This window comes from Amblyomma maculatum, chromosome 11 (assembly GCF_055883805.1).
Source record: "Amblyomma maculatum isolate TAMU_Amacu chromosome 11, ASM5588380v1, whole genome shotgun sequence".
NCBI classification, from domain to species: Eukaryota; Metazoa; Arthropoda; class Arachnida; order Ixodida; family Ixodidae; genus Amblyomma; species Amblyomma maculatum.
The window spans coordinates 72,723,654-72,750,674 of record NC_139354.1 but is presented as its reverse complement, the minus strand read 5'-3'; the positions used below and the strand labels follow the sequence as shown (position 1 = coordinate 72,750,674).

Below are 27,021 nucleotides of genomic sequence, written 5' to 3'. Positions count from 1 at the left end.
GTTTTAAACGTTCACATTAAACAATGAGCAACAGAAATTATTCCATAGGATATACGTTCTTTTCACAGATGAATGCCATATACTATGTACACCCTCTGCAGTAGCAGCAAAGGTCGATTGAACACCTAAGGGGTAGCAATCTGTACAACTTCTCCACCAGATCTGGGAGATCTTGGCGTCTACAGCCGTGGCCAAAATGGTGGGTGTCTTTTTAATTCCCTAGTTATTTATTGATTTCTTTATAATCTAGAAGCATTTGCATTAAATTCCTTCATAACGTTGTGATTTGGGCCAGGCGTGATGCGATCGAACGCTGCAGCTTCATGACGCTCATTCCTGCGCGTTTCCGCCACCCGTCGTAAATAGTTTGGCAAGCAGGCAAAATTTTACAGTTGTACGTGTAGAATCGCCTAAACATAGACATCACAATGGCATGCGGATAAGCAGGCGAAGCAAGTAGGATGGCTGGTTCGCTAACGAAGGGAGCGAAGGGATGAAAAGAAATATATTGTGCTATATTTATTATTAACCTTTATATATCAGCGCTTATTGGATGAAATGGCTACATTAAACGCACATATGACGTATGATAAACGTCGGCTTCATAAATTGAAGATAAAGATGCTCAAGCGTTTTATCAACTTCGCTTTATTCAACTGACAACTGAGCACCAGCCAGAAAAAGCATCCCCATACAAATTGCTTGCTATTCTGCTTTCTTCTTTTTTTGCTTCTGTTTACACTCGCCAAGGATGCACTGCTGTGTAAAAAAAAAAGAAACATAATGTGAGTGAAGAAGCAAACTTCCATGTTTTTACTAGAGGTGTCCGTCGAACAAAAAGTTAAAAGAACGCTGCGCCTTACGAGAATGCGGGATACCGTTAGCGCTCTTTGCTTCAGTTTTATTGCTCCTACTAGCTCGGCAATCTCAGCTAAGCCTCAAACTATTACCTACATCACACCCAGTCGATTTCTACGTCTCCCTGACATCCCTCTAACAGTATTCCTCGTCACCGATCATCAACATTATGAAAAGACGTATTGTGAAAAGAAGCCACTTCCATATTACTCGCAACTTGTACAATTTGAAACGACCATGCAGCCCTAGTAGTAACCGCAGGTACCATCACACCTGATCGAGTTCAGCCACAAACACAGGCAAAATTATTTGTCTGCATCACGTTGTATTCTTTCAGTAATCAGTAATCGCCGGAAACTAATTTCATTGCTCAAAATCACAATATAAGACACCATTCATAGATACGCTAAATCTACATCTACCACATATTGCATACAAAGCGATTACTATATTTATTGCATATTTTTTGACTGCGTATCGAAATAGACGTGAAGTACGCTAGAACGCAAAAACGCCATCTAATTAGCAAATATGCATAAAGTCCGCTGCGGTAGCCAGCCCATGACGGTGCCCCACGTATCGTTTCGCGGCTCAGTTTTCACCTATTCTTGATAGGCTACCTCTAAAAACGAGTTACATCGGCGGGTTGTAGGCACAGCTAGCTCATTACGGTTCGCATTATATTAAAATAATAGCATATAAAATTCTAGTTTGCTAAAGTAGTTTTCAATTTGATATGCATCATGAAGTCCTATTCGCGTTTTGGTCCTTCAAAAGGGCGCTACGAAAATACTGTTATATTTCATAGCGAATGGCTTCAAGCAAAATTATAACAAGTAACTACAATATACACTAGCCCACAGCCTAGGAATATTTTCAGCCTCTACAAAAAAAACAATACATATTATGGTTTTCGAAGAGTACTTTCAAGCTTGTTATGCAGACGAAATATTTTTCTAAAAAACTGGGTTTTTTTATTTTGAACCAAAATGACTGAGGCGAAAATAATCCTGCGGTGAAAGTTTTAACCGCTTGAAACACCTGTTTCTTGGTAGAAACGTGTCACTAGGTTTGCTACCTGAATTTAACCATGCAGTGAATTTCTGTGGGGGATTCTAAAAGAACTTAACAAAAATATTGCTTCTACTTATCCTTTCATATTTTTCTGAAGATAGTATTTCATATTTGTCATTTTTCGGAAATGATTGAGAGGCATAAAATAAATATATTTCGTCTATGATAAAATAGGGAATTCGGCTACCGCTTTTATTTGATAGGTAATCAGGCGTTTTTTTTTTTTCTCACCTTTGTTCGTCCACATTTTACGCCATCAACTGCACCAATAAGCATACTGTCAAGTTGTTTCGTGATGTAACACCTTACTACACAGTCCTTCATGTCATGTTCCTGCAAAATATATAAAAAAACACAATTTACAGTTTTAAACAATGCTCAAAGAAGCGGCGTGTGAAGTTCACTGTGTCATTACTGTGACATCTACACTTTTTTTTACTGGCACCATTCATCAATGCAGAATATATTATTATTGAGCTCACATGTTGTCACCCAATAGCTGCGCACTAATTGGGTGTATTACATTGGTATTTTATTTGCACCATGACCATTTTCTGAAACCTCCCCGTTAGCAAGAATTAGTTTGGAAATAGAAGTAAGAAAAGAGCAGGAACTTAGAAAATACAAGAAGACCTGTAAACACGCTCATTTTTATTGTATGAATGCTGATATAAACTTACCCTGTCGACGGTGGCATCTGGGTATTCATGATAAACCTTCTGGCAGTAAGTCTTTCGGCTTGATGCCTCACCTGGAAGGCGGCTAGAGGTGACGCCTATTTCAAGGCTGTTTTTCTCTATGAGGCAGCGGTACGCTGGCCGGCTGGAATAATGTAAACAAGCGTCAATATTTTTGTCGTACTTCAATACACCCATAATTATACGAATGGAAAAGTTAGATTGATGTTGCTCTTCAAATTTCCTATATTACATCCTGTTTACATCCTCAATGCAAGCTGCGATTGTTGTACTGCAAAAATAAATCATAAAGCCTAATAAAGAATGAAAATATATGCCACATCTAGCAGACGAAACCCGCAATTTCTTGCTCACAGCGTCAGAAATTACAACGACAAAGGCGAGCTTGCGCTTGAATGAGAGATTTAACGCAGCCGCGTGGCTAAATCGGTTACGGCACCATTTTCTGTCTCTGCCATAAAGCATTTGACTGTTAGATGCAGAACGTTGCACGCCAGCGGTAAGAAACGAGATGCATACATATAAATATATATATATATATATATATATATATATATATATATATATATATAAATATATATATATATATATATATATATATATATATATATATATATATATATATATATATATATATATATATATATATATATATATATATATATATATATATATATATATATATTATTATTACGGACGTGGTCTCAAGCAGAGTACGGAGGAGGGAAGAAGGAAGAGGAAGAAGTGTGTGCGCGCCCGTTCGACCTTTGTCTTGAGGCACATGTCTTGCTTCGCACTGGCCGTGTGTACCTGCGTACTGAAACGGCTAGAACGTCTCGGTCGCTATGCTAAGGGCGTAAAATGGTGATGGAGGAGCCGGCCAATGATCCCTAGCGCTACACTTAGCACCGATACAACTGGAGCCTTGCCGGAGTCGTCGCATTGCAGGCCTCGAACCACAAACCAGTGCCATGCATTCGGCCAATGACCCGCAAGCAGGTCGTGGTGACGCGGTAATCCAAGCTGAAGACCGGCCTGCGGTCGCAGCGAACGGTTCCTTGCATCACTATTGGGAGCCTCAGACTTTCGCGGGAGCGGCAGGTGAGGAAGTCGATGAGTGGTTGACCCATTACCAACGGGTGAGCCGCTACAACCGATCCGACGCAGCCGCTCAGCTTGCAAACGTGGTTTTCTTCCTAACACATACCGCTCTTGTTTGGTTCGAGAGCCACGAGCACTCTCTTACCACCTGGGACCGTTTCGTTACCGAATTGCGCCAGTGCTTTTGCGACTGCCTTGCGCGAAGGAAGCGGGCTGAACAAGCGCTAGCACACAGAGCTGAGCTACCGTATGAAACATGCACAACGTGCATATAGGTGGTCCTGAAGCTATGCAAAACAGAAAGCGCTAATATGACCGATGAAGATAAAGTGGGACATCTTCTGAAGGGCATCGCAGATTATGTTTACAATTTTTTAATTGCCAAAGATTACCTGAAAGCCGTCTATGATGTCATTCGGCACGTTGGCACATTCCAGATATTGAAGACTCGTCGCATAACGCAAAAAATTTGGCCGGCTTGCCAACGTTCTATCTGTAGCGAGCATTGAAGACAGGTTCATGGACTTGTCTTCAACGATCCGTCAAATAGTTCACGAGGAACTGCAGCGGTTCGAGCCCCCTGCACGGCGTCCACCATCCTTGCCCTCTGACGTTGTCGGCTCTCGAGGGGCTCCCTCGTTGCCCCCCTCGATGCCCGCTCTGAATTCTATCAATACGGCACACTCCGACGCTTGCTCCAACAGCCCGACGCCAAGGTTCGATAGCCCTGGTCATTCGCGTTGCTACGACTCACGTCCTGCTAATTTCTCGTCGCACTACGATCCCCAATATGCGTACCGTCCTCAGCCACCACCTGCTCGCTATTTCTGGCGTCCAGGCCGTAGGCCTGAAGATGAGTTTCGTCATTCAATGCGTCCTGACTCCTTGGAACCATCCAGGGAACAAGATTTTCGTCGCACAGTCCCCGTGTTCCCTCGCTTGCGGTACTGAGGGGCACATAGCTCGGTACTGCAGCAGCCGCCCACTCACCCGTTACGATCGGCCCGTCCAACATGCTCCGCCACGTAACCGTTTCTACGACTCTCCTTGGCAATAGCCCCCATCTTCGTATCAATTGCCCCAGATCGATAGACCGCGCAGCCGCGCTCCTGCTTATGACCGAAGTTTCTCACCACCACCTGCCTCTTCTGCGCGCCGCTCTCCGTCACCACGGCCATGGCGGCGGTCTCCATCGCCTTTGCCGGAAAACTAGCCAGGGCGACCGCTGGAAGTCAAGCCGCTGGAGACTGTGCGCTGCCTATAGAAATTCCTCTATCTTTTGTTATGTTAAAGAAAACGGTCTATGCGCTTGTGGATGATGTGGAGACAATGGATTTAATGTATACCGTGGCAACCATTTCAATAATTTGTTTATCGTTTCAGTAGCGGATACTACGCAAAGTTATGTTTGTTTGGGACAGAAATGTGAATTTTCATGGCGCGGGTGCTGAGGGTTTGTGTCCCCTGGGAATGTGTTGCTTCGGTTTCCCTGTGTGGAATGGTATTCAGAGCAGAGTTTGTAGTGCTTCCGCGATGCACGCATGACATAATTCTAGGTATTGACTTTTTCAGAATGTGTGGCGCTACAGTCGACTGTCGCTCTGGGGAACTGTGCGTTGATGGTTCCCTCCCTTCTGGACTTTTAGAGAAGCGACACGTTGTCACCCGTTAATAATTAGAGGTTATTATTAACGATGCGCCCTTAACGGTGCGCAAACTCCCAGACACCCTTAGAGTGAATGGGGGTAGCTGTTCCGGTCGCAAAGGAGATGCCCTCGACCTGCGTGGCAAGCTCAGCCGGAATTCAACTACCTTGTAGTGACGGAAGGGGGTGGTCGTTTGGTGCCCAGCGGTCGCCGGTTCAAGTCAGAGTAAGGGTCGGAGTCAGAAGTAACAAACAAAACACAATTTATGTACAGCAAGAGACGATACAGAGGAATACACAAGATCACTTGAAATACACAGACGAGAGGTTCACAGAATAACAAACGCTAAGCATGCAATTACAGAATGATTCAATAACACAGGCTTTACAACAGATCAAACACGAGAGAGTTACATAAACAAACACCAAATTGTTCACCGGGCACTGTTGCAGTCCGACGCCTCAATAGTCACGATGTGGCCGCCCTACGAGACGAGCGCCGCTCCCTTGAAAGTCCGTGGGCTTGCCAGCAGCGGGTGATCCCCGGGAGTCTAGCCGAAGCACAGGCGAATAAGTCACAAAACACGGACGAACGGACTGACTGACTCATCAAGCGGCGCGGTCTCATTAAATAGGGCGCGCCGCGTCTGTTTGTTAGCACGCGTCAAAGCTGGCGCGCACACACACTTAGCTTCGCTGGTTTAGCGCTCTCTCTTCCTCCCGTCGAGCCGCGTCCTATAGAAGATGCTGCAATTTTCTGGCTGATTCCAGTCCGATGAACCACCGTCCTTCCCGGGCAATGGGAAAGAGGGTCACGGCAACGCGTACAAAGCTACGCGCTCTCCCGCGCGGAGAAGGGGGCTTTTCTCTTCATGCCTTCCACGCGACGCCGTGCGGGCCTCGCGCCGTACCGGCTTGATGAAAATGGGCGCCGATTTCGTGACACTGCCCCTCCCTTAAAGAATATTGTCCCACAATATTCACAACAACCACGAACATCGCGCGCTCATTCATGCGCTCACAATTATATGGGGCAAATGTCCACATCACACACATTGCACAAATTTCACAAACTGTAATAACCCATTACAAAATTTACACATCAATGCCATGAAATTCACAAACATAGCAACACACTGTCGTCAGATACACATAAGAATCAACAACACACCGCTTTTCAAATGCAAAGCGCACAAACCTAAATTTCCGAGCGTAATTCTAACCCGCGATCAGTGCGTGACACGCTTCTGTCCGCCAGGGATTCTGCCTTCGCTCTAGTCTCTCGCATTTGAGATGCTTCTATGTTCTCCGATCGGGCTACTGAAAATTCCCTGAGGCAGGACTTATCCTCTTGTAAATCACACAACCAATGTGTGCCGATAATTGCCACTACAACCAGTAGCGCCGACGGATACACGGGAACCTGTGCCAACGCGCACAGACCAACAAAAAGAATCACTGTAATAGTGTTCTTTCCTAGGCACCGGTATTCCTTCCGCTGAAGGTGAAATATCCCGAGTAACGCCCCCATAAGTAGGACAAACACTTGGGCTGCCTGCATCAACGAAGGCCTAGGCATTGCTGACTTTATTTCCCGTGTTGTCGCTTTCTTTTCGGTGTCCTCCTGAGGTGCTTCCTTTTGTTTCTTCATGTCTCGAGGCTTTTCTTCCGGCTTCTCATGGCCTTGCTTTCCTCGCCTTGCCTTTTTCTTTTTAGATTCCTTGCAGCGTACAGGCGCGGAACTTTGATCAGGATCCTCGGGAAATGTTGCGCCCTTGATATTTCCCAACACTAAATCGTATATAGGGCGTTCCATGCACAGGGCTGTCAGTTTTCCAGAATAGTATGGCGTCTGCACTTCCAATTTGGCCTCAGGTAGCAATTGAATTGAGCCGTCAATTAGCCTCACAGGGCATTTCTCGCCAGTCGATCATTCTCATGAATCAAACTGCGTTTCATAATTACGGCACTGCTACCTGTATCTCGTAGCACATAAACTGATTTTCTTCCTCTTTCCCCTCGAATCCGGCATCCGATTCACCGCAGCTCCAGGTTGTGCATGTACTACGGCGTTCACCACCCGTATTTTCTTGTCCTTCCGATTAACCACCTTCTCTGCTTCCTCCTCCTCTAGGTCGTGCACCACGTGGACTTTCCTGCCGTTCTTAAGCTCAACAAAGCCATCGGCATCTTCTTCCTCCAGGCGATATTCCGACTCTGACGCAGTCCTCGCGCATGCCGCCTGCGGAGCTGCCTTGTCAACGTCGGGACACGACATTGCTTTGTGGCCCTTCTGTCCGCATTTCCAACACGAGGATGGATTGTTGGTTACGAGTTTACGGCAGTTAGGTGCGATGTGGCCTAGTTGTCCGCAGAGATAGCACCTCGGGGGTGATTTTACAATAGGTTGTGTCTGTCGGAATTCGGGCTTTCGAGGGGTTTCCAAATTTACAATTTTGCTCAAATTTTCGCCTCCCTGGGCTTCCAAGTACTGGTCTGCGAGCTCCATCATTTCGTCCAATGTATGTGCCTTTCTTTCTTTTAAATAAGGCGACAAACCAGGGTGACAGCTACCCAGAAATTGTTCCTTAATTAGGAGTTCGCGAAGTGCGCCATACTCTAGTTTAATTTTTAAGAGTTCCGTCCAGCGGTCGAAATAATGACTCAGTCGCGCAACATACTGTGTTGCCGTTTCACCGTCCTTAGGTTTTCCAGTCCTGAACTTCTCACGAAACCCATCCGTCGTAAATCTAAACCTTTTAAGTAATGCAGTTTTCACTTTGTGATAGCTGCCTGCATCCTCAGGAGGAAGTCTTCCAAACACACTTAATGCTTCGCCGCTAAGGCAAGTGCTCAAGATGGTAGCACATTCACTGTCTGTCCAATTTGCATTTATGGCGATCCTTTCAAAGCGCAAGAGGAACGCGTCGAGATCGTCTCTTCTCTCGTCGTATTTCAGGATCAATTTACTTGCGTCTATCTGCAAGCTGCTATGTCCTTCTCTGGCGCTATGCACTTCAGCTAAACCGTGGCTGTTCCCTGAGTTTTGGAGCTGAAGTTTCATAGTAAGTAATTCCTTTTCTCGCTGAAATTCCTCTTCACGCTCGTTTCGAGTCTTCTCTCTTTCTTCCTCGGCTTCCTTTCGAGCCCTCTCTCGTTCCTCCTCGGCTTCCTTTCGAGCCCTCTCTCGTTCTTTTTCTGCTCTCTCTCTTTCTTCCTCGGCTTCCTTTCGAGCCCTCTCTCGTTCCTTTTCTTCTCTCTCTCTTTCTTCTTTTTCTCTCTGGCTAACCCATTTGCGCAGTTCGGCACCGGACAACCCCAGCTGGGTGCCAGCCTCAATCAACTCTTTCAGATTCATATCTGAAGCGCGAACTGTTTGGGTGTAGCTAAGTTTGCTTAGCGAACCTCGCCTAAACGCTTTCGCACGGCACTACCTCCCGCTATCGCTCTGCTGCTACACAGTTTACGAGCTCTACGTAAACTCTTCTAACTCGTTCTCCGTCCTCTGAGCTTGAATGCATCAAACGTCCTGTCGCGGACGCCAGAATAATTGTCACCCGTTAATAATTAGGGGGTATTATTAACGATGCGCCCTTAACGGTGCGCACACTCCCAGACACCCTTAGAGTGAGTGGGGGTAGCTGTTCCGGTCGCAAAGGAGATGTCCTCGACCTGCGTGGCAAGCTCAGCCGGAATTCAACTACCTTGTAGTCACAGAAGGGGGTGGTCGTTTGGTGCCCAGCGGTCGCCGGTTCAAGTCAGAGTAAGGGTCGGAGTCAGAAGTAACAAACAAAACACAATTTATGTACAGCAAGAGACGATACAGAGGAATACACAAGATCACTTGAAATACACAGACGAGAGGTTCACAGAATAACAAACGCTAAGCATGCAATTACAGAATGATTCAATAACACAGGCTTTACAACAGATCAAACACGAGAGAGTTACATAAACAAACACCAAATTGTTCACCGGGCACTGTTGCAGTCCGACGCCTCAAGAGTCACGATGTGGCCGCCATACGAGACGAGCGCCGCTCCCTTGAAAGTCCGTGGGCTTGCCAGCAGCGGGTGATCCCCGGGAGTCCAGCCGAAGCACAGGCGATACGTCACAAAACACGGACGAACGGACTGACTGACTCATCAAGCGGCGCGGTCTCTTTAAATAGGGCGCGCCGCGTCTGTTTGTTAGCACGCGTCAAAGCTAGCGCGCACACACACTTAGCTTCGCTGGTTTAGCGCTCTCTCTTCCTCCCGTCGAGCCGCGTGTCGCCATTGGCCAGGTCCCATAGAAGATGCTGGAATTTTCTGGCTGATTCCAGTCCGATGAACCACCGTCCTCTCCGGGCAATGGGAAAGAGGGTCACGGCAACGCGTACAAAGCTACGCGCTCTCCCGCGCGGCGAAGGTGGCTTTTCTCTCCATGCCTTCCACGCGACGCCGTGCGGGCCTCGCGCCGTACCGGCTTGATGAAAATGGGCGCCGATTTCGTCACACACGTGCGTGAGGATGTGTTCGGCGTAACAGAGGATACGAATGTACCATCCCTGCTTATGGTGTGCGCCCTAGTTTTGTGCCCCAGCCGTGCCTCCGACACCTTCGACACTACGGTGGCACCGCTTCATTCCAACTGCGCAAAGAAAACACATTCTGTTTTCTCATTGCCTACTGTGGATGGTCAAGGGCTGCTCACGGCTGTGGGCCATGAATTGTTCTTCACAACCTGCAGTTTAATTTGCATGGGAATAAGAAGGTTCTGACCTGCAGTCAAGATGACGTTCCGTAGGTGGCTTTGGTTACTGATGTACAAGGCGAAGTTACTTCCGCTCCAGCCCCTGACTCACAACTGCATCGGATGGTCAGCCGCTCTTTAACCAGTGACCAGCGTGGCGTTTTGGAAGCCTTACTGGTCAAGTCTTCTTCCATATCTGATTTTTCGGAGCCCAGCGGTCCATGGTGCATTCCCGTGGCACGTACCCGGCATCGCATTGACACAGGCTATTCACACCAAATTCGACAGAAGCTGTAAAGTGTGTGGCGAACAGAATGCCAGGTCATAAGTGAGCAGATTCGGAATATGCTGGAAAAGGGTGTTGTTCAAGAGTCATGCAGTCCCTGGGCCACCCCTGTAATTCTGGTCAAGAAGAATGATGGTATATGGCGCTTTTGCGTCGACTGTCGCCGCCTGAACGCTGCAACAAATAAATACGTGTATCCGCTTCCGGATCGATGACGCCATAGATTGTCTGTTCTCTGCATGATACTTTTCACCTGTCGATCTGCGATCGGGATATAGGCACCCTGACGACAAGGAGAAAACGGCTTTTATCACATCCGGCTTTTATCACAACCGAAGGCCTGTTTGAATTTATTGTACAATGCCTTTCGGGCTCTGCAATGTTCCTGTAACTTTCGAGATTTATGGACGCGGTCCTAAGTGGGCTAAAATGGCAAATATGTATGTGCTACCTTGATGATGTCATATTTGGCCGGATATTCAATGAGCACATTGAACGCCTCGCTCTCCTGCCGGACTGCATAAAAATGAGCAGTCTACTACTAATTCGAAGAAGTGGCGCTTCGGTGAGCATCAGACTTTAGTACTAGGACTCCTCGTCGATCGTTACGGCGTCAGAACAAAAGACCGCGGCCGTTGCATCGTTTCCAACACCTCAGAACGTGAAGGAACGGCGAAGTGTGCTAAGATTCTGGTCGTATTTTCGCCGCTTCATTCTCTGTTTTGTTGACATCGCTAACCCGCTCATGTGCCTTCTCCACAAAGATGTTCCCTTCGAGTGGACATCAGAGTGCGACTCTTCTCTTGGCCAGCTCATGTTTTTACTAACCTCAAATCCGATTCTCCGGCATTTCAACCCTTCTGCTCCAACGAAACTGCACACGGGCGCCAGTGGTGTTAGTATTAGTGCTGTGCTGATTCAGCGTTACAGCGACAAGGAACACGTTATTGCTTACACCAGTCGTTCCTTGAGCAAACCCGAACGCAATTACACAATTACTGAGCAAGAATGCCTCGCTGTATTTTTGGCCGTACAGCGGTTACGCTGTTATCTATACAGACGACCCTTCACAGTGGTTACTGATCATCATTCCCTCTAATGGCTGATAAACCTCTGTTACCTATCTGGCCGCCTTGCACGGTGGCCAATCCGTTTGCAAGAGTTCGATTACGCAGTTTCGTACAAGAGTGGATGCAGGCACGCTGACGCGGACTGATTCTCACGTTTGCCGCTTCTCACGAAGGAATGTGACACCGACAATTGTGATCATTATATCGCTGCGGTTTTACCTCCATTCACCGATACCCGTACGTTCCGCACTGAGCAGAGGAAAGATGAGAATCTCCAACCATTCTTTACCGCTGCAGAGGACCCTATAGATTCCAGTCCCCATTGCATACGGGATGGTCTTTTGTACAAAAAGGACTATTCTGCCACTGATCTCTGCTACCTTCTGGTGGTGCCCGTCAGCTTAGGCTCCTGTTTCGCGCGTTATGCACGTCGACCCCACATCGGAGCGCCTGGAATCTACGCGGACGCTCTACCGCATCCATAAACGTTTCTACTGGCCGCGGATGCGTCAAATCACTAAAAAGTATGTGGCTAGCTGCGCACAGTATGCAGGTCAGAAACGGGCCACCGGCACTTTTCCTGGTCTCCATCTTGTGACGCCTGCAAGATGCCATTTTGAGAAGGTTAGTGTAGGCCTCTTGGGACCCTTTCCCAATTCTCATTCTTGCACGCGATGGATCGTCATCTGCACTGATTACCACACTCGTTACTGTGAGACGGCAGCTCTTCCATCGTCTATTGCGCGCCAAGTCTCCCTCTTCCTGCTGCGCTATGTTATACTGCGCCATGGGCGTCTCCGAGTATTGATCAGCGACCGAGGTCGTCAGTTCACCGCTGACGTTCTCGAATAATTTCTTTGTTTGTGCCAAACAAATTTCTGACATTCTACCCCTTATCACCCGCAAACAAATGGGTTGACTGAGCGAACCAACCGGGCACTCACCAGCATGCTTTAAATGTACGTCGCCGCCGACCACGAGGACTGGGACTCTGTACTACCATTTATAACATACGCATACAATACCGCCCAACAGGAAACAACAAGTTACAGTCCATTCTTTCTCCTCTATGCCTCGTCTCCTCGACAAACCCTCGACGCCATCCTCTCGTTCTCCACAGACCACAATCCTGGGATTGCTGAGATCCTCTACCGGGCTGAAGAAGCCCGCCGGATAGCCCGACTGAGAATCCTCGCTTCTGAAAAGCGCTCGAAATCCCGCTACGACGACCACCATCGCCACATCACCTACCTCCCTGGCGAGATGGTCTAGCTTTGGCGTCCACTAAAGAAGCGTGGCTTAAGTCAGAAACTGCTCTCGCACTATCCTCGAGAAAATTAGTGACCTCACCTATCGGATTGCGCGCCTCATCAAAAGTGGCCGCCTTTCTTCCCGATCTAGCTTGCTCAAGTCGGGCGTCTGAAACCCTGTCATTTCGTGCTGACGATTGACTCGCCCGGAGGACATCGCCTGCGACGGGAGTAGTGTTACGGACTTGGTCTCAAGTTGAGCACGGAGGCGTAAAGGAGAAAGAGGAAGCAGAAGTGTGTGCGCGCCCGTTCGACCTTGTCTTGTGGCACCTGTGTTGCTTCCCGCTCACCGTGTGTACCTGGCGTACTGAACCGGCTAAAACGTGTCGGTCTCGGCGCAAAGGGCATAGCAATATATATATATATATATATATATATATATATATATATATATATCGGTTGCAATGCTGATGCTGAACAGTGAGCAATAAGCAAATGCATATAGTGATAAATAGTTCTGTGCAGTAGGATGATGTAACTGTACATTGCAGTTTAATGTACCAGATCTTAGTTGCGCGTGATACTTTATTTCTCAGCAGACTTACTTTATCGGGATGTCTGGCATGCTTCGCTCTAAATTGCTAGCGATTCAATCAAGTACATAAACTCCGAACTAGTTATTTCGACAAAAAGGCGCGCTTACACTACTCTGTGACAAAAACAGCATCTAAATTGGCCTGCCACAAATAAATATTAGGAACACCAATTTGCCTCTTCTACCTCAAAGAAAAAAACTTTTTCACAAAGGCGAATCTAAGAGCTGCGTATTCGACCAACTGGTTCAACTGCAGCCTTCTGCGCGTTCTTCTAGGTTCAGTCGATGGCACGCTTACCATATTCAGAATACAATCGTAATGCGCAAACAAGGCGCCTTGATTTACTCCGTTTAAATTGGATACAACATTTACTATCTGAAGAATAAAGAGTATCGCTTCTTTTGGTGCAAAGTGAGGTACGATATATGAACTGTTATATTTATCAATTAAGGCCAAATATAGGATAACGTAAAACGAAACGAAGCTCTCTTAAAACGCGCAAGATACCAGTTTTTCGTTACCCTATATTTGGCATTAATTGATAAATTTAGCAGTCCATATATCGTACCTCACTTTGCAGTGTCGGTGACGTCGCTCGCCTCACTAGTATTGAACTCGTTAGTTCACAAGCACCAATAGCTTGCACAGTAAACACCGTGCAGGTTTTAGGATGCGTGTGTGAGTGAATGGAATATTCCGGACTAAGCAACAGAAGGCGCGTATCAACTACAACTTAGGCGCAATGTCGGTGGTAACGGGCAGTAGAACACGGACCAGGTTAAGCGGTAGACTATATTTGGAGGATAGTTTGCAGCCTTGGTTAAGACAAGACTGATATCATAAAATCGGTCCATTCGTTTTGGCCGAACAGCCTACTGATGCAATTATGGTCTTGCAAGACATCACAGGACCCACTAGAACTCCTAATCACCTCCTTCTCAGTAAATTATCTGACGCATTGCGCAGTTTGATTGAAATAAACAAAGATATGAGGTCTGCGTAAACACAAAGGCAAACATAGCACATGAGAGGCGGCTTTTACACAAACCAGCATAAAGCAAAAGTTCATTCTAAGGCACTGACTCAGAAAGTCAGTTATTTTTCTGGATAGCTTGTTTCACATTCACAAGGTACATTTTGCAGGCGGCGGCTGTGCAAGAAAATATTTCTTAGCCTTGAACCGTGGATTATCGAAAGATGTACCGTCTGTTACAGAAGTTTGCAGCCCAACGCGATGGGCGGAGGAGCAGTATCGCTCCCGAGAGGCAGCGCTGGGCTCGCCGGCGCTGCCTGGTGACGCAGCTATAAAGAGTGAGGAGGCTTGTTCTCTTCCGCTCATCCCGCGGTTCATATCGCACATCTTCGCTCTCAGCCGCGGGATGAGCGGAATAGAACAAGCCTCCTCACTCTTTATAGCTGCGTCAACAGGCGGGTGCAGTGCCGCCTATCGGGAGCGGTACTGCTCCCCCGACCTGCGCTTTGGGCTGCAAACTTCTGCAACAGGTAGTGCGCATATTAAGAAGCAGTGTTTCTCTGGATGCAATAAGACAGGAACGTCGATTTGGCGATGACGTAGCGAACAGGCTACGTCAAATGATCGCACAATGTTGGGTGGGTGTTTTGAAAAGAAAGAACCCAATGTGTGTAAATATGTGAGGTGGCTGCTAGTCGCATGAGTGAAAAAGTTACCTTTCGAGAACATACGATACTAACATAAAGAGAATTGGCTTTACAGAGTCCGAGGAAGTTCCGAACGCTCATGTATTGTCTGATTGTGTGGAATTCATGATATAATTCCTGGAGATGAGCTGTGCTCCAAGACTAGACCTAGTGCCTTCGGTTGCACGCTGGCTGAGGTACCTTCGTCGGCGCCGCCTGTCCCGACAGCATTACCCACCGCACAATAATTGACTTCCTAGCCTGGGTTCCAACTCCTGGTTCCTGCTCCTGGAGCACCGGTTGCACATATTCTTCCGTCCCAAAATGTACATCAGGCCGTGATTGATCTGTCCGCAAGGCGGAGGACGGAAATGGCTAACCTGCCTCCCCTTGGTAAAGGAGCTCCAACAAGTGTCCGTGTGGGCCGAGCACGCCAATGAGCATGTCTTCAGCTCTACCATCTGGACGTGTGGCACAGCGCGGTTCACAGAAACGGCCTTCATGAGACAGTGGAATGGGGTCCTCTTCTGTTAAAGACAGTTTACAAGGCAAGCGTTCCTGTACAACGACCGATCACGCTGTATTTTCGACACCGGGACAGTCATCCTGTAAAGCGACCATTAAGGCTTCGACAACCTAGTGCCTTACGAAGATACCGAAGAGTGTTATATAACAATAGCTAATATGCACGTTGGTGAGACATAATTTTCGAATGCAACACCACAACAGCACGAGGCCGGAATACGAGAGGGACTAGACACAGCGCTGTGTCTAGTTCCTTTTTGTACTGTGGCCTCGTGCCGTTGCGCTGTTCAACTCGAATTGAGTTATTCAGGTGACCCTGGACCATGTCTTGAAACCAAGGGTTTCCGTGGGTTAACGGCCAGGAAGAAGGTGAATACCATTGCTGTGTGGTAAACGCACAGCTGAAACACAATAGACGAACAGGTGCAGCAACGGCGGGATGCTCGCAGGCTTAAGGCTCTGGCACAACATGCGCTCTGAAGGCTTATGCTTCCTCACTTTAAATGTTACCACCGCCATTGCCAGTTCTTCTTCCTTGTCATTTTGTGCAGCTGAGAGATAACAAGCAAACTGATTTATGACAACTGACATCACAAAAATCGATGCCGTCATTTCGCGACCGAATTCTGGAACAAAGACGGCCGCTTGCCGCAAGGTTCCATTGTAATTTACGTTGACGCAAGCATCCAATCCTGCGAAGTGAGAACTGCAGTTTACTGCCCTAGCAAGTCTTCACTGAACAAGGCATCAACGTTTCAAATACCTGAATCTCCACTTTCTTTTTGTGCGGAACTGCTTGTTGTGCAAGAGGCGCTTCTCTGCATGAAAGCCATTCTCAAGCTTACAAAGGCCCATATTGTAATACGCACTGCTGCCCTCCAAATGAAAAAACTATTTATACGCGTAAGTAGCAGCACAGATATCTGCCAGAACATACACAGTCTAGCGGCACGCATATCGCAGTGAATTCGTATTGAATGGACTCCGCATGACTCAAAGCCACTTGCTCAAAGCCATGCGGATGCTGTGACCCGTCTTTTAACCTAAATTTTGACATCGCCAACCCAAATAAAATGGCATAATGTAACCCTACATTTAACAAGAAAGAGACACGGAAGCAGATATTCACCACCTGCTGTGAGATTGTCCAGAGCTGAAGCAGACGCGGATCAGGCACCTGGTTGCAGCTGACCTCTCCCCCCATAATCCGTCTCATATGCCGCTTGGACGCAGGGCGTGCATCATCGTTCACTCCTCGACTTCATTACATCAGCCAACCTTTTTTCATTTAGTTGATCATAACCAGATCCTTCAGAACGTTCTTTTTATGCCCCGGGGCAATAAACATAGCAAAAAAAAAACAGTCAACTATTACATCAAACTTCCTGTTTAAGAGTGTAATACTTGAATAATTCATATTACTTCTCATTACTGATGCAAATCGCCACCGTTTCAGTACCTGTTGCGACATATGGAGTTGCTTGCACAGACGGATTGAAATAAAACCAACCCCTCACGAAAACCACAAAAGCACCGCAAACAAACCAGAAGTTTTCGCTGTTTTCCTGTTTTGTAATCTCCGAATACTTACGCTTCAAAATATAAGAAATAAAGTGTAATTCTGAACTCATCTATGCAAATTATTCTGATCTAAGCCGAGTGCGCCGCTGCACAATTTTTATTATTTCCATATTGGTTTACCCATTGCTTGGAACTTCCCGAAAAGTGTTTTGATTGGACAAATAATTTTATTACTACTTACTTCCTAAGGTTGAGCACTTCACGTTGACAACACTGTGAAAAAGAGTACATATATGGTTTGATAAACTTGTAGCTCATCATGTAACCGGTATTCCAGGAGCAGTCTTCTGATCCAATGAGTCCAGATGGCCACGTTTCTGGCTTAGCTCCATCATGAGCACAGCCGAGACTACAACGAAAAGAGGAGAAATTTATCAAACGAGTACCAGAATTTGTGGCAAGAGGAAGTAATCATCAGGAAAAGATAGCGCTGCGCAAAAATATTGTAAGGAAATGCAAGCAAAAATGCAGATTATGTGGCTATTTACTCTCGATTTCGCTTCAGTGTAAAATTCGCGAACCGGATTTACACAATAAAGCTAACTTCCGACACTGCGTGGTCTCAATCATGAGAAATTACGGAAGGAAGTATTGAAACGTTCTATAACGGACATCGAAAATTCAATAATAATAGAGTAGCAAGCTGTAAAAGGAAATTTAAATGCGGTTAATCTCATAACAATCCCCAAAGGAAAAGTAGACTGTATCTCAGTACCATTGCAAGCTGCTTTGGGACCATCAGTCCTCTTCTCCAGAACCTCAAAACGCTTCTTTCGTGACAAGAGAAAACTTTGCGATAGCTCCAAACTCACAAACACGTTGGAAGCTTATTAACGTTAGTCTTCCATTTTAGTCTCCAGAATGAATGTTAAATTTTGATAAATTTGAATTTTTTCATGTCTTAGCGCAGGTACAACCATCTGTCTCAAAACAACAACGGTATCGTAGAAAACGCCTTTATTGAGACAACATTGACACAACTTCATTCACACAAGAAGAAAGATGTTTGGGAACTGGTTTCAAATCCGGCCAGTGAGAATCTTCGAATATCTGAATGAGGATCATATGCGCAATTTAAAACACGGTTGGCGGTTTGAGAGATTCAATGGTGCCTTATTTTCACGAACATTCTTGATAAAAAATAAATAACCTAATGAATGTTTCGTGTATTGAAGGCTAGGGTTAGCAAAATTCGTAGATATCCCTGGTCTCAGATATGTAAGCGCACTTAATCTCGTTGCAGGCAAATTTCGATCCCTGGCAATGCATTATTCAAAAACCATTATTGCTGAATGTATGCTTATGAAAGGTTTGTACATTGCACTAGTCCTCTCAATTGTATTTAAACAATAAGCACCTAGGGCCTCATAGGACTGCTATGTAATACCTAAAGCTTAATACCAGTATTCTATTTCAACCTGTGAAGCCCAGCATTACCTATGTGCGATCTCGTGGGCGAGTACGTAGACTCCATAAAAACTTCCAGCTCTTTCTTCTGACATTCCGACCTTCCACTTAGTGCATGCCGCCCCTATATATGCGTATCCTGCAAAAAATGAGAGATCCTTCAGCTCTAAACCTTGTTTTCTCAAAATATTAGCAGTAAGTGCCACCTGAACACTGCACTAGCGCATGGTTCATGGCTATCACGCGCTGGGACGAACAATTCTCTACTAAACAAATGAGGCTGCCATCCATATTGGTGAAGGAGGAAAGATTGACTGCCCTATTTCTGAGCAACACATGTTCCTATGAATCTGCTGGTACAAAGTACAGAGACCCGACAGCACGCAGAACATTTAGAGCGAAATATTTATATTAAATCTTGCGCTATAGAACGACACTCTGGCAATCCCGGAAATGAGGCCGCCGATAACATAGCCCGAGGACTTATTAGCCGAGCAAATGGCGACCCATGCCGGGATTTCTCGAGGGAGCGGGCACATACATTTTCTGAACTCACACAGCAAGCAAGCCTTGCCCGTCGACTCTACCCCCCTCTCCACTCCCAACTGTCTCACTCCCAACAAATCATATGTAGGCGTCTTCAAACCCGAACGCTTCTGACCCCTCAACGCCTATCCTACTGCCGGCCCGTCTCCCCTGAGTGCACTCTCTGTGGAGAGTTGCACGCCACCTTGGACCACATTCTTTTCGGCTGCCCTGCCGATTCTCCCCCGCAGGGACAGCCCGCCACCGGATCATGGGAGGAATGGGAGGCCCTCCTTACGTCGAAGGACCAGGACATCCAACTTCGCTGTGTGGACCGGGGTGCCAGTGCCATGGCCCTACGTGACCTGGACATATGCGCGTAATGTGAGGGCCGTGCGGTGGCCCTGGGCCTTGAAGGGTCCAAACTCGCTCGTGAAATAAAGTTTTTTTCCTCCTCCTCCTCCTCCTGAAGTTTCTTTTTTTGTGATGCATCATTTCTATAATCAATGATTTTTCTTAGACTTATCATTCGCCCCACGGTCCAAAGTTTGTTCCAATGTCTCTCTTTTTCATTTTTATAAAACCACGGATAACCCAATTGCTACAAAATTTTTAGGGCGATTTATGCATATACATAGATGACCGTGCCGGGCGTCCGCTCTAGCGTCCGCGCAGCGCCTTCAATCGCCGCTTCCTCGAACCCCACACCACGCATCAAAAAGAAGCAGGCCCAGATATCTAGGAGGCGTTAGTATAGCAGGCGTCAGCGGCGTTTGAAATTGATTTGCAAAATAGAAAAGGCGCAGTATTTGTCCCAAATCTCCGCGGACACATGTTACATGCCGTAAATAAAGGGAGGGAGGTGGGAGTGAAAGAAGAGAGGAAGATAGAGGCGCTGTTGTGGAGGGGTTTACGATGCACCGCCCTATAATGGCTTTCGCTTAATCGCACTTAAGTGGTCCAAAGTGCCTTCTAGAATTTATTTTTCTACGGATTGGCCATTGTGATCGCACAACCACCTTGCATTCACAGCGATGCCCTACTACATTTATTTTTTGATCATTCCGATTAGACATTTTTGAATATGGTGGCGGATGGTAAAATTCCAATTTGCGGCTGGCGAAAGGCAGGGTGATTGACTCTCTTCTACTTTCACAAACTCGAACGCTACGATTTCAATCCTTGTGCGGTTATCTGTGGCCTAATGTCACTGACTGAAAAACGACCGTTTTACCAAGTGTGAAAGTTTGGTTTGGTTTGGTTTGTGGGGTTTAACGTCCCAATGCTACTCAGGCTATGAGAGATGCCGTAGTGAAGGACTCCGGAAATTTCGACCACCTGGGGTTCTTTAGCGTGTACTGACATCGCACAGCACACGGACACTGCTCCGTTTCGCCTCCAACGAAACGCCGCCGCCGAGGCCGGGATTCGATCCCACTTCCTTGGGCACAGTCGTCGAGCGCCCTAACCACTGCGCCACCTCGGAGAGGCTAAAATGGAATGAATATAACATACCTTAAAGTACTCTATAGAGAAAAAGTAGCATAAGCCAACAATAAACGCTGTGGTCGTTAAGGGAAAACAGGATAAAAACGAATTGACCCGTCATGCCCTACGGGCAATGGTAATTATTCGGCGGATCTCTTGGAACTAAAGTAGAGGGTGTTTTTTAAGGACCAGCGCTGTATAGAAAGGTAAGGATAATTGATATTCGTTGCTTCTTTTAAGCTTAGTATACAAACACCGCTCATATTGCAGATACGTATGCTAAAATAATAGGAATTAGTAAAAAAGGAATATAGAATGCATTTGCGATCGGTTATGTGATGACAGGTTTCATATGAAGTGATTAGGAGATGACAGTCAGATGAGTAAGAAATCCCTGCTTGTATATAATGAGGCAACTACGGACAATATACCAATTTTTTCTGAGGTACAGGCAGGAGTATTGCGGCTATCTTGTGACTGTGCAATTCAAAAAGAAAGTTCGCCTGCTATCTGGGAGTATTGAAGTTGTTAATTTCTGTGTGTAACACCAACACTAGCATCAAAACGAACGGATTCCTGCTGCTATCATAAGGTTACATAAAAAAACCCAGTGAGATTAAACGTCCGCATGCTGCGCACAATCCACGAGAAACATTCCTGATCAAATTTATAGAATACTTCTAACGAAATAAATGATTCAACGTGGGTATAAATTCAGAAATAAGCCAGAAGGGCCAATTTCAACTTGTATAGGAACAGCACTCTGGATAGCTGCCAGCGCACACTGTAATTATTCTTGGGGGAGCTACCAATTTAGCTTTATATCCATTCCCCTTCTCCCTGTTCTAGAATGTATATCTAAAAAAACTGATTACTAAAGGTCTTCGAAAGATGCAGTCTAGACTTTGCTTATATGTTGTTTAGAAGCTGGATCGTTGACAAAAATACGGAGCTGGAACTGTAGATGGCGGCGCTCGTAAAACCCCCCTGCGAGTTAAGCATCTCAAGTCATACCTTTCCAGTAGTCAGTCGCCCAACGAACCTTGCCATTGCAATGTTCCCAACTCATGATGATGATACGTAGATGATCAAGAGGTAAAGAATCAAGCAACCCTCGATATAATCAGATAATTTTGTTGCGAACGTATGATGGCAGCCATGCCTTCGGGATGCCCCCGAATGCAATAGTACTCACTGACAACCTAAATGAATGAGTGTATAGTGGCAGTTTATCTTTTTCTTTCTCTCTACTTTATACTAATAAAATATACAAAGTTAACGCTGGAGAATCGATGCGTTTGGTGATTTTGAGCCACTCAATACAGCAAAAGTTTGTAATAATTGCGTAATAATTTGATGTTAGAAAAATAAATTGTTACAAGTAAACTAAGTATTGCTCCTTACCGCCAGTCCATGTCCTTAAAATGCTGCCTTCCCAGTGAGACATGTTGCGCCTGAAACAAAAATAAAATCAAGAAGCCTTAGTGATACTTAAATAAATGGTAAATATATTTATGAATATATTAGTCAGTGAGGAGGGCTTGTCTATTGCTGATCGCTAAAATCAAATTACGAAATTGTTTTCTTCTCAAACTTAATTATTTTGCCACAATATAAATGCCACTTCCTGCGTCAAACAGTTAGGACTATCACACGTGAGTCAAAACCTAATGTTATACTCCTCAAGGGTGGCACGGTGATTTAAAAGCTTCTTGGTTCTTGCGTCAATCTTCAATTGCACTTAATCATTCGCGTCAGTCTTTGTTTTGTGCTCTCTGTTCAACACACTATCGTTGAGGCTAAATTATTTCTTGGAAAAAGATGCACCAACGACCATCTGTCCTGTCATTTTTGTTTAAACGCTCTACAGGAAACCTAATGGCCAATTCCAACCCTATTTAATTGCTCAACCTGTACCCAGTGAACTTACCCAGTGAGTAGAAAGATGATATCCGACCCCTGATAGTATGTCTGTGTCTTCACGTATTCATTGAAATTGCTTAGTGTTTCGACATACAAGATATTTTTGGTTGCTTCGTAGCCCTTAACTTCTACCATGTAGGATTCGTCGACATCCTGAAATGCCAAACGGATCAGATTAAGAAAAGGTGCGTTTATAGCTGCTTAAATACAGTAATGCATATTTTTTAACAAAGACAAATATAATTCATACAATTTAACCCATGCCGCACAGCCGATCGTGCAGCAAGATTTTTCGCTTTTCTGGTGGCTAGTCGAAAATTCTCAGTTGAAAAAAAAAATAGCTGAACATGCAACTGCACATGAATGCTTTCGGATACTCGTCGAACAATTAACGAGATACTGCAAACACTTGCGCCATAGCAGCCTTTACCGCCTTTTACTCATAGTCGCTGGAAGACGGCCCGGTGAGTCGGGAGAATCGATAATTGCGGATGCTTATAGTCGCTAATGATTATATAATTATCTGATTTTGTAACCCCGTAACCGTGAAAATAAAATAAGTCTTGGGTACATATGTTGTACAACGTTTCTAAATCAGGACAAATACGTTTAGGTACGTTGGCTGTTAGACTGTGGCTTCACTACCATCATTCAGACACCACTAATAGTTTCGTCTTCTTTCGACTCTTTAGCATGTATAGAAATTGCGGGGAAGTATTATAATTGTACTTGCCGTGTTTTCCCATTTAGTTGGCAAAATGACACGCCTCACCAGAATTGGTATTTTCGTCAAAAAAAAGATTTATTGCTGAAGAAAGAGAGAGAGATAAAAGGAACAGAAAGCATACAAAGGATATGAACTTCGACTATTGCTGGTTACATATGCCAACAGTGCTACAACCACATTCAGCTTACAACTTTGAAGAGCCGCGCGGCGCGGTTGCTGTATTGCGTGGCGAGGACGCTGCAGTCCAACCAGGGTTCAGCGCGACGGTGCATTTGCCGGTGGCTACATCGGCTTCATCGGCGTGCATGAGAGTTTAAAGCATTGACTTGGCTTGTTGTGCAATCTAGCGGCGTCGTTAATGGTGTAATTTTGTAATTATGTTGCTGCCTCTTCGCCATTGGCATAGTTCGTCATATTCAGACGCATATCCCAATAATAGGAGTGGAATGGTATGCGAAATTTATATTACCTGTCTACGACCTGAATTTGAAAGAGTACTCCTGCCTGCGTTGTAGCTTCATTACGTGCAAGAAGAGCTGCGTTCATGCTTAAAGACCCTTGACTTCGCTATAAGCAAGCTAAAGCGCGCGCTAAAGCACCGGTGGGCTCCAATTCGCATTGCCCATGATGTTCCGAAACATTCTGAAATACGTGTGTGCATATGGGAAGATCCTAGTGCAACAACGTGAAGAGCGAAAGTAAGAAATGACAAAGAAAGCGCCAAATTTTCTTTGCATCGGCTCTAAAATCCCGAAGCGGTACCTCTGAAGGCCAGATGTGGAAATATGTACTCAGCCGTTTCCATGCCTATGTGATGCCCACATAGAAAAAGCAGGGGCAAGCCCAATTTGTGATTGCCCGCTTGGTCCTTAAAGAGGGCTTTCATGGGTGTTATTGTAGTTGCCCAAGCCAAACTTGCTCATACGGACCCCAGGTGGGTCACGTCGGTAATGAGGAAAAGATGAGGACAAATTGTAAACCCACGAAATTTCTAGAGGGGATGAAATTTTGACATAAAAGGAAGGAATGTATTTTTATATTGCGATCATTATACCACCGCCTCTTTTATTAGGTCTGTCATTCCGGTAAATAACAAAATCGCGTGAATCAATAAGATTTCATCATCTGTTATATCCGAATGCACCGACGTCTTCGTTAAAGTTAAGATGTCAGGATTATTATCTTCTGGATATTACTAGAGTTCGATGCGCTTCGGGAGGATGCTAGTAAATGATATGGAAAGCGAAGCACCTGGGCACCACCGCCCTGTTGAGGTTCAGGATGATAGTCTTCGTTGTGTACAACCGCTCACCGTTTTTGATATCGGGTGCATTGCTTGACAGTGTCGGAAGTAGCGTCGTACATGTATACAGTATTGCTCATGTGCAGTTTATCGACTCTAAGTTTAAACGATCCGCCTTCCGACTGCGAAATCTAACAGTGTTTTTCCTGGCCAGGAGTTTTAGGAAAGAAAAATAGTCGCGAACGACTTACTGCGTGTCTTTAAACTTGCGGCTTTTATCTATGATCTGCAGTTTGTCCTTATAGTGCGCGAACATGACAATGATCGGTCTACTTTTCTTCGGCATCGACAAAGTCGATGGTCCCTTTCAATTTGTGCTTTCTAAAGTGTCTAGCGAAGGTGTTCCACACAGCTCCAACACCTTCGTTTATGAGCAGGCATACCAAAGACAAGCAGGTTGGAGCGGAGAAGTCTGTTTTCTCTGTCTTCACATCGTGAGGTAATAATATATTTGAGGGACCTATTGCAGACAGTTCTGTGTATGGTGTAGAATTGTTTGATTTCACTTCTACGCTTTCGACCTCGACTATGCGAATTCTTGCAGAAATTTGTTTTAACTCACGCCCACTGATGCATGCCACTGTTTTAGGGCACATGTCCTCCCTGATGTTATCCTTTCAAGATTCAATTCTCTGCACTGTCCCAAGTACAGTTGTCAGGACGCTTTCCTGATCGGTGCCACGCGGACCAGGATTTACCTCTAATCTCCAGAAAGTACAACAAAAATGCTGCTAATGCAGAGTGCCACTCCAGTCCTACAACCAATGAAAACATACAACCAGTGTCTGGGGCACGGCACCACAAACAAAAAACGAATCGAGGCTTTAGCAAATCAAGTGTCATGATTGAAATGACCTGAAAAACACAAACGGTGAGTTCTTCATGGTGAAAGTGGTGTCGTGCCCCAAGAAAACGCTGTCCGGTTGCAGATAATACCCCGCTCTTCCAACGCTGATAGCGGGGTGGGCGGATGTACATGATTCTAGTTTGGCCATCTCGTCCAGGAAAGGTGGTTTCTTTCAGCTGTCGGGTCTGGTCACATCTGGTAGAGTCCAACTTTGCAGTGGATCCGCAGTTGGTGCATTCGAAGGGTGCACTGCAGCGCACAACAAAGGGTGCACTACAGCGCACAACAAAGAGTGCACTACAGTGCACTACAAAGAGTGCACTACGGTGCAATACAAGGTTTCTGAGAAAGCTGTACAGCTTTCCTTTGTAGCGGCATGGCTGCTCTTGGGTGGATGACAATAAATAATTATTCCCTTATCAAAAACAACGGTTGGTTAGGGTGATCATGGCTTCCCTTCGTCTGATTCATCCCATCAGGTCCTAGCTTGCGCGTCTACACCACGGGTACAGTCAGTAGCTTGTTTCGACCGCCGCGCACCTACTTCGGAAAGCGGCACGGCGCCACAGGAGATGTGCAGCGCAGGCGGAGAGTTTTCAGAAGTTAAACTTTCTACTAAGTTCGAACTAAGCTGCACAGGAGGTACGAACAAAACTGAAGAGATCTTTATGGCGTATGTCAGCGAGACATTTCGTAGGGACAATTAATCACTCGCATTGTCCTGCCAAAACCGCACATTCAGTAAACTTTCAGAGCCTCTTTGCATGCTGTTTATTCTTACTACATAATTTGATATTTTCCTGTGACTGTGAAATGAATGAAGCACGCTCTAATGCACCAATGGTTAGTTTATTCTTATAAAGAACCTCTTCTAGTTTTGTGTGTTTAAACTGAGCGGTGAAAGCGCTGTAGGATATTCCAACGTTTGATGAAAACGAAGCACGTATTTGAACTGGACAAACTACTCCGTCCCAGAAACTACGGAATCAGCGGAAATCATTCCTGCTCTCTGTAGTTCGAACCCTAAGGGCTCCCTCTTTCCAAATCTTTTTCGCGCCTGAGCAGAGAACATCGCCTTCACAGAGCAATCCTGTCTAGGCACCAACCCCCCAGCACCTCTTTAGCTCGCGCGCTATGTTGTAGGGCAGAGAAGCAATAACAGCCGAATAAGCCGAATAGAGGCAGGTTGTGGGCCGCGCTGCATAAGTTTATGCCGTTCTCTGACTTTGCTCGCCTGCTTTATACAGCGCCACACGCAGATATCAAGTGAGCAGGGTGCCCCAATAAACAGTTTGACTTACTTGAATTTTCTCGGAGAAATACAGCGAGAAGTACGCGCCCAATGATTTGCTATGCACAAAGATATTATCCAAGTTTGTAAAAGAGAATGCACGAGGAAGCCGATGGTTTTAATAAAATATTCCTGTCCGCAAACCTGAGTGACTACATTCGCTACTGGGTGTGCAAATTGTGGAAATTATGATTTACAAATAATTGTTTGATTTATTTTAAAATTGTCGCGCAGTTGCCGATAACACTTTTACATCCGCTGCCTGTCTCTATGCTCAATATAACTACATGATATAGTTGAATATTTGCTCGCGTTGTTTCCACTCCCAACATAATTGAGAGCTCCCTACACAATTATCATCTGTATGGATACCCAAATGGATATTCTGAAATAGAAAAAAATTCGGCTGTCATTTTTTAAGAAGTAAATTTGT

At 45.7% G+C, this 27,021-nt stretch overlaps 1 protein-coding gene across 1 annotated transcript in view; it reads right to left on the bottom strand.

Moving 5' to 3' along the window:
• Window positions 1-705: 705 nt before the first annotated feature.
• LOC146174155 (uncharacterized) overlaps window positions 706-27,021 on the bottom strand; it is a 60,870-nt gene continuing 34,554 nt past the window's right edge. Inside the window, exons 9-15 of the mRNA XM_084585328.1 lie at window positions 22,428-22,573; window positions 21,902-21,951; window positions 18,515-18,623; window positions 17,259-17,426; window positions 2,613-2,754; window positions 2,164-2,265; window positions 706-759 (exon numbers count right to left, since the gene is read on the bottom strand). Of these exons, the coding sequence (XP_084441454.1) occupies window positions 706-759; window positions 2,164-2,265; window positions 2,613-2,754; window positions 17,259-17,426; window positions 18,515-18,623; window positions 21,902-21,951; window positions 22,428-22,573 (771 nt within the window). The remainder of the gene's footprint in view (window positions 760-2,163; window positions 2,266-2,612; window positions 2,755-17,258; window positions 17,427-18,514; window positions 18,624-21,901; window positions 21,952-22,427; window positions 22,574-27,021) is intronic.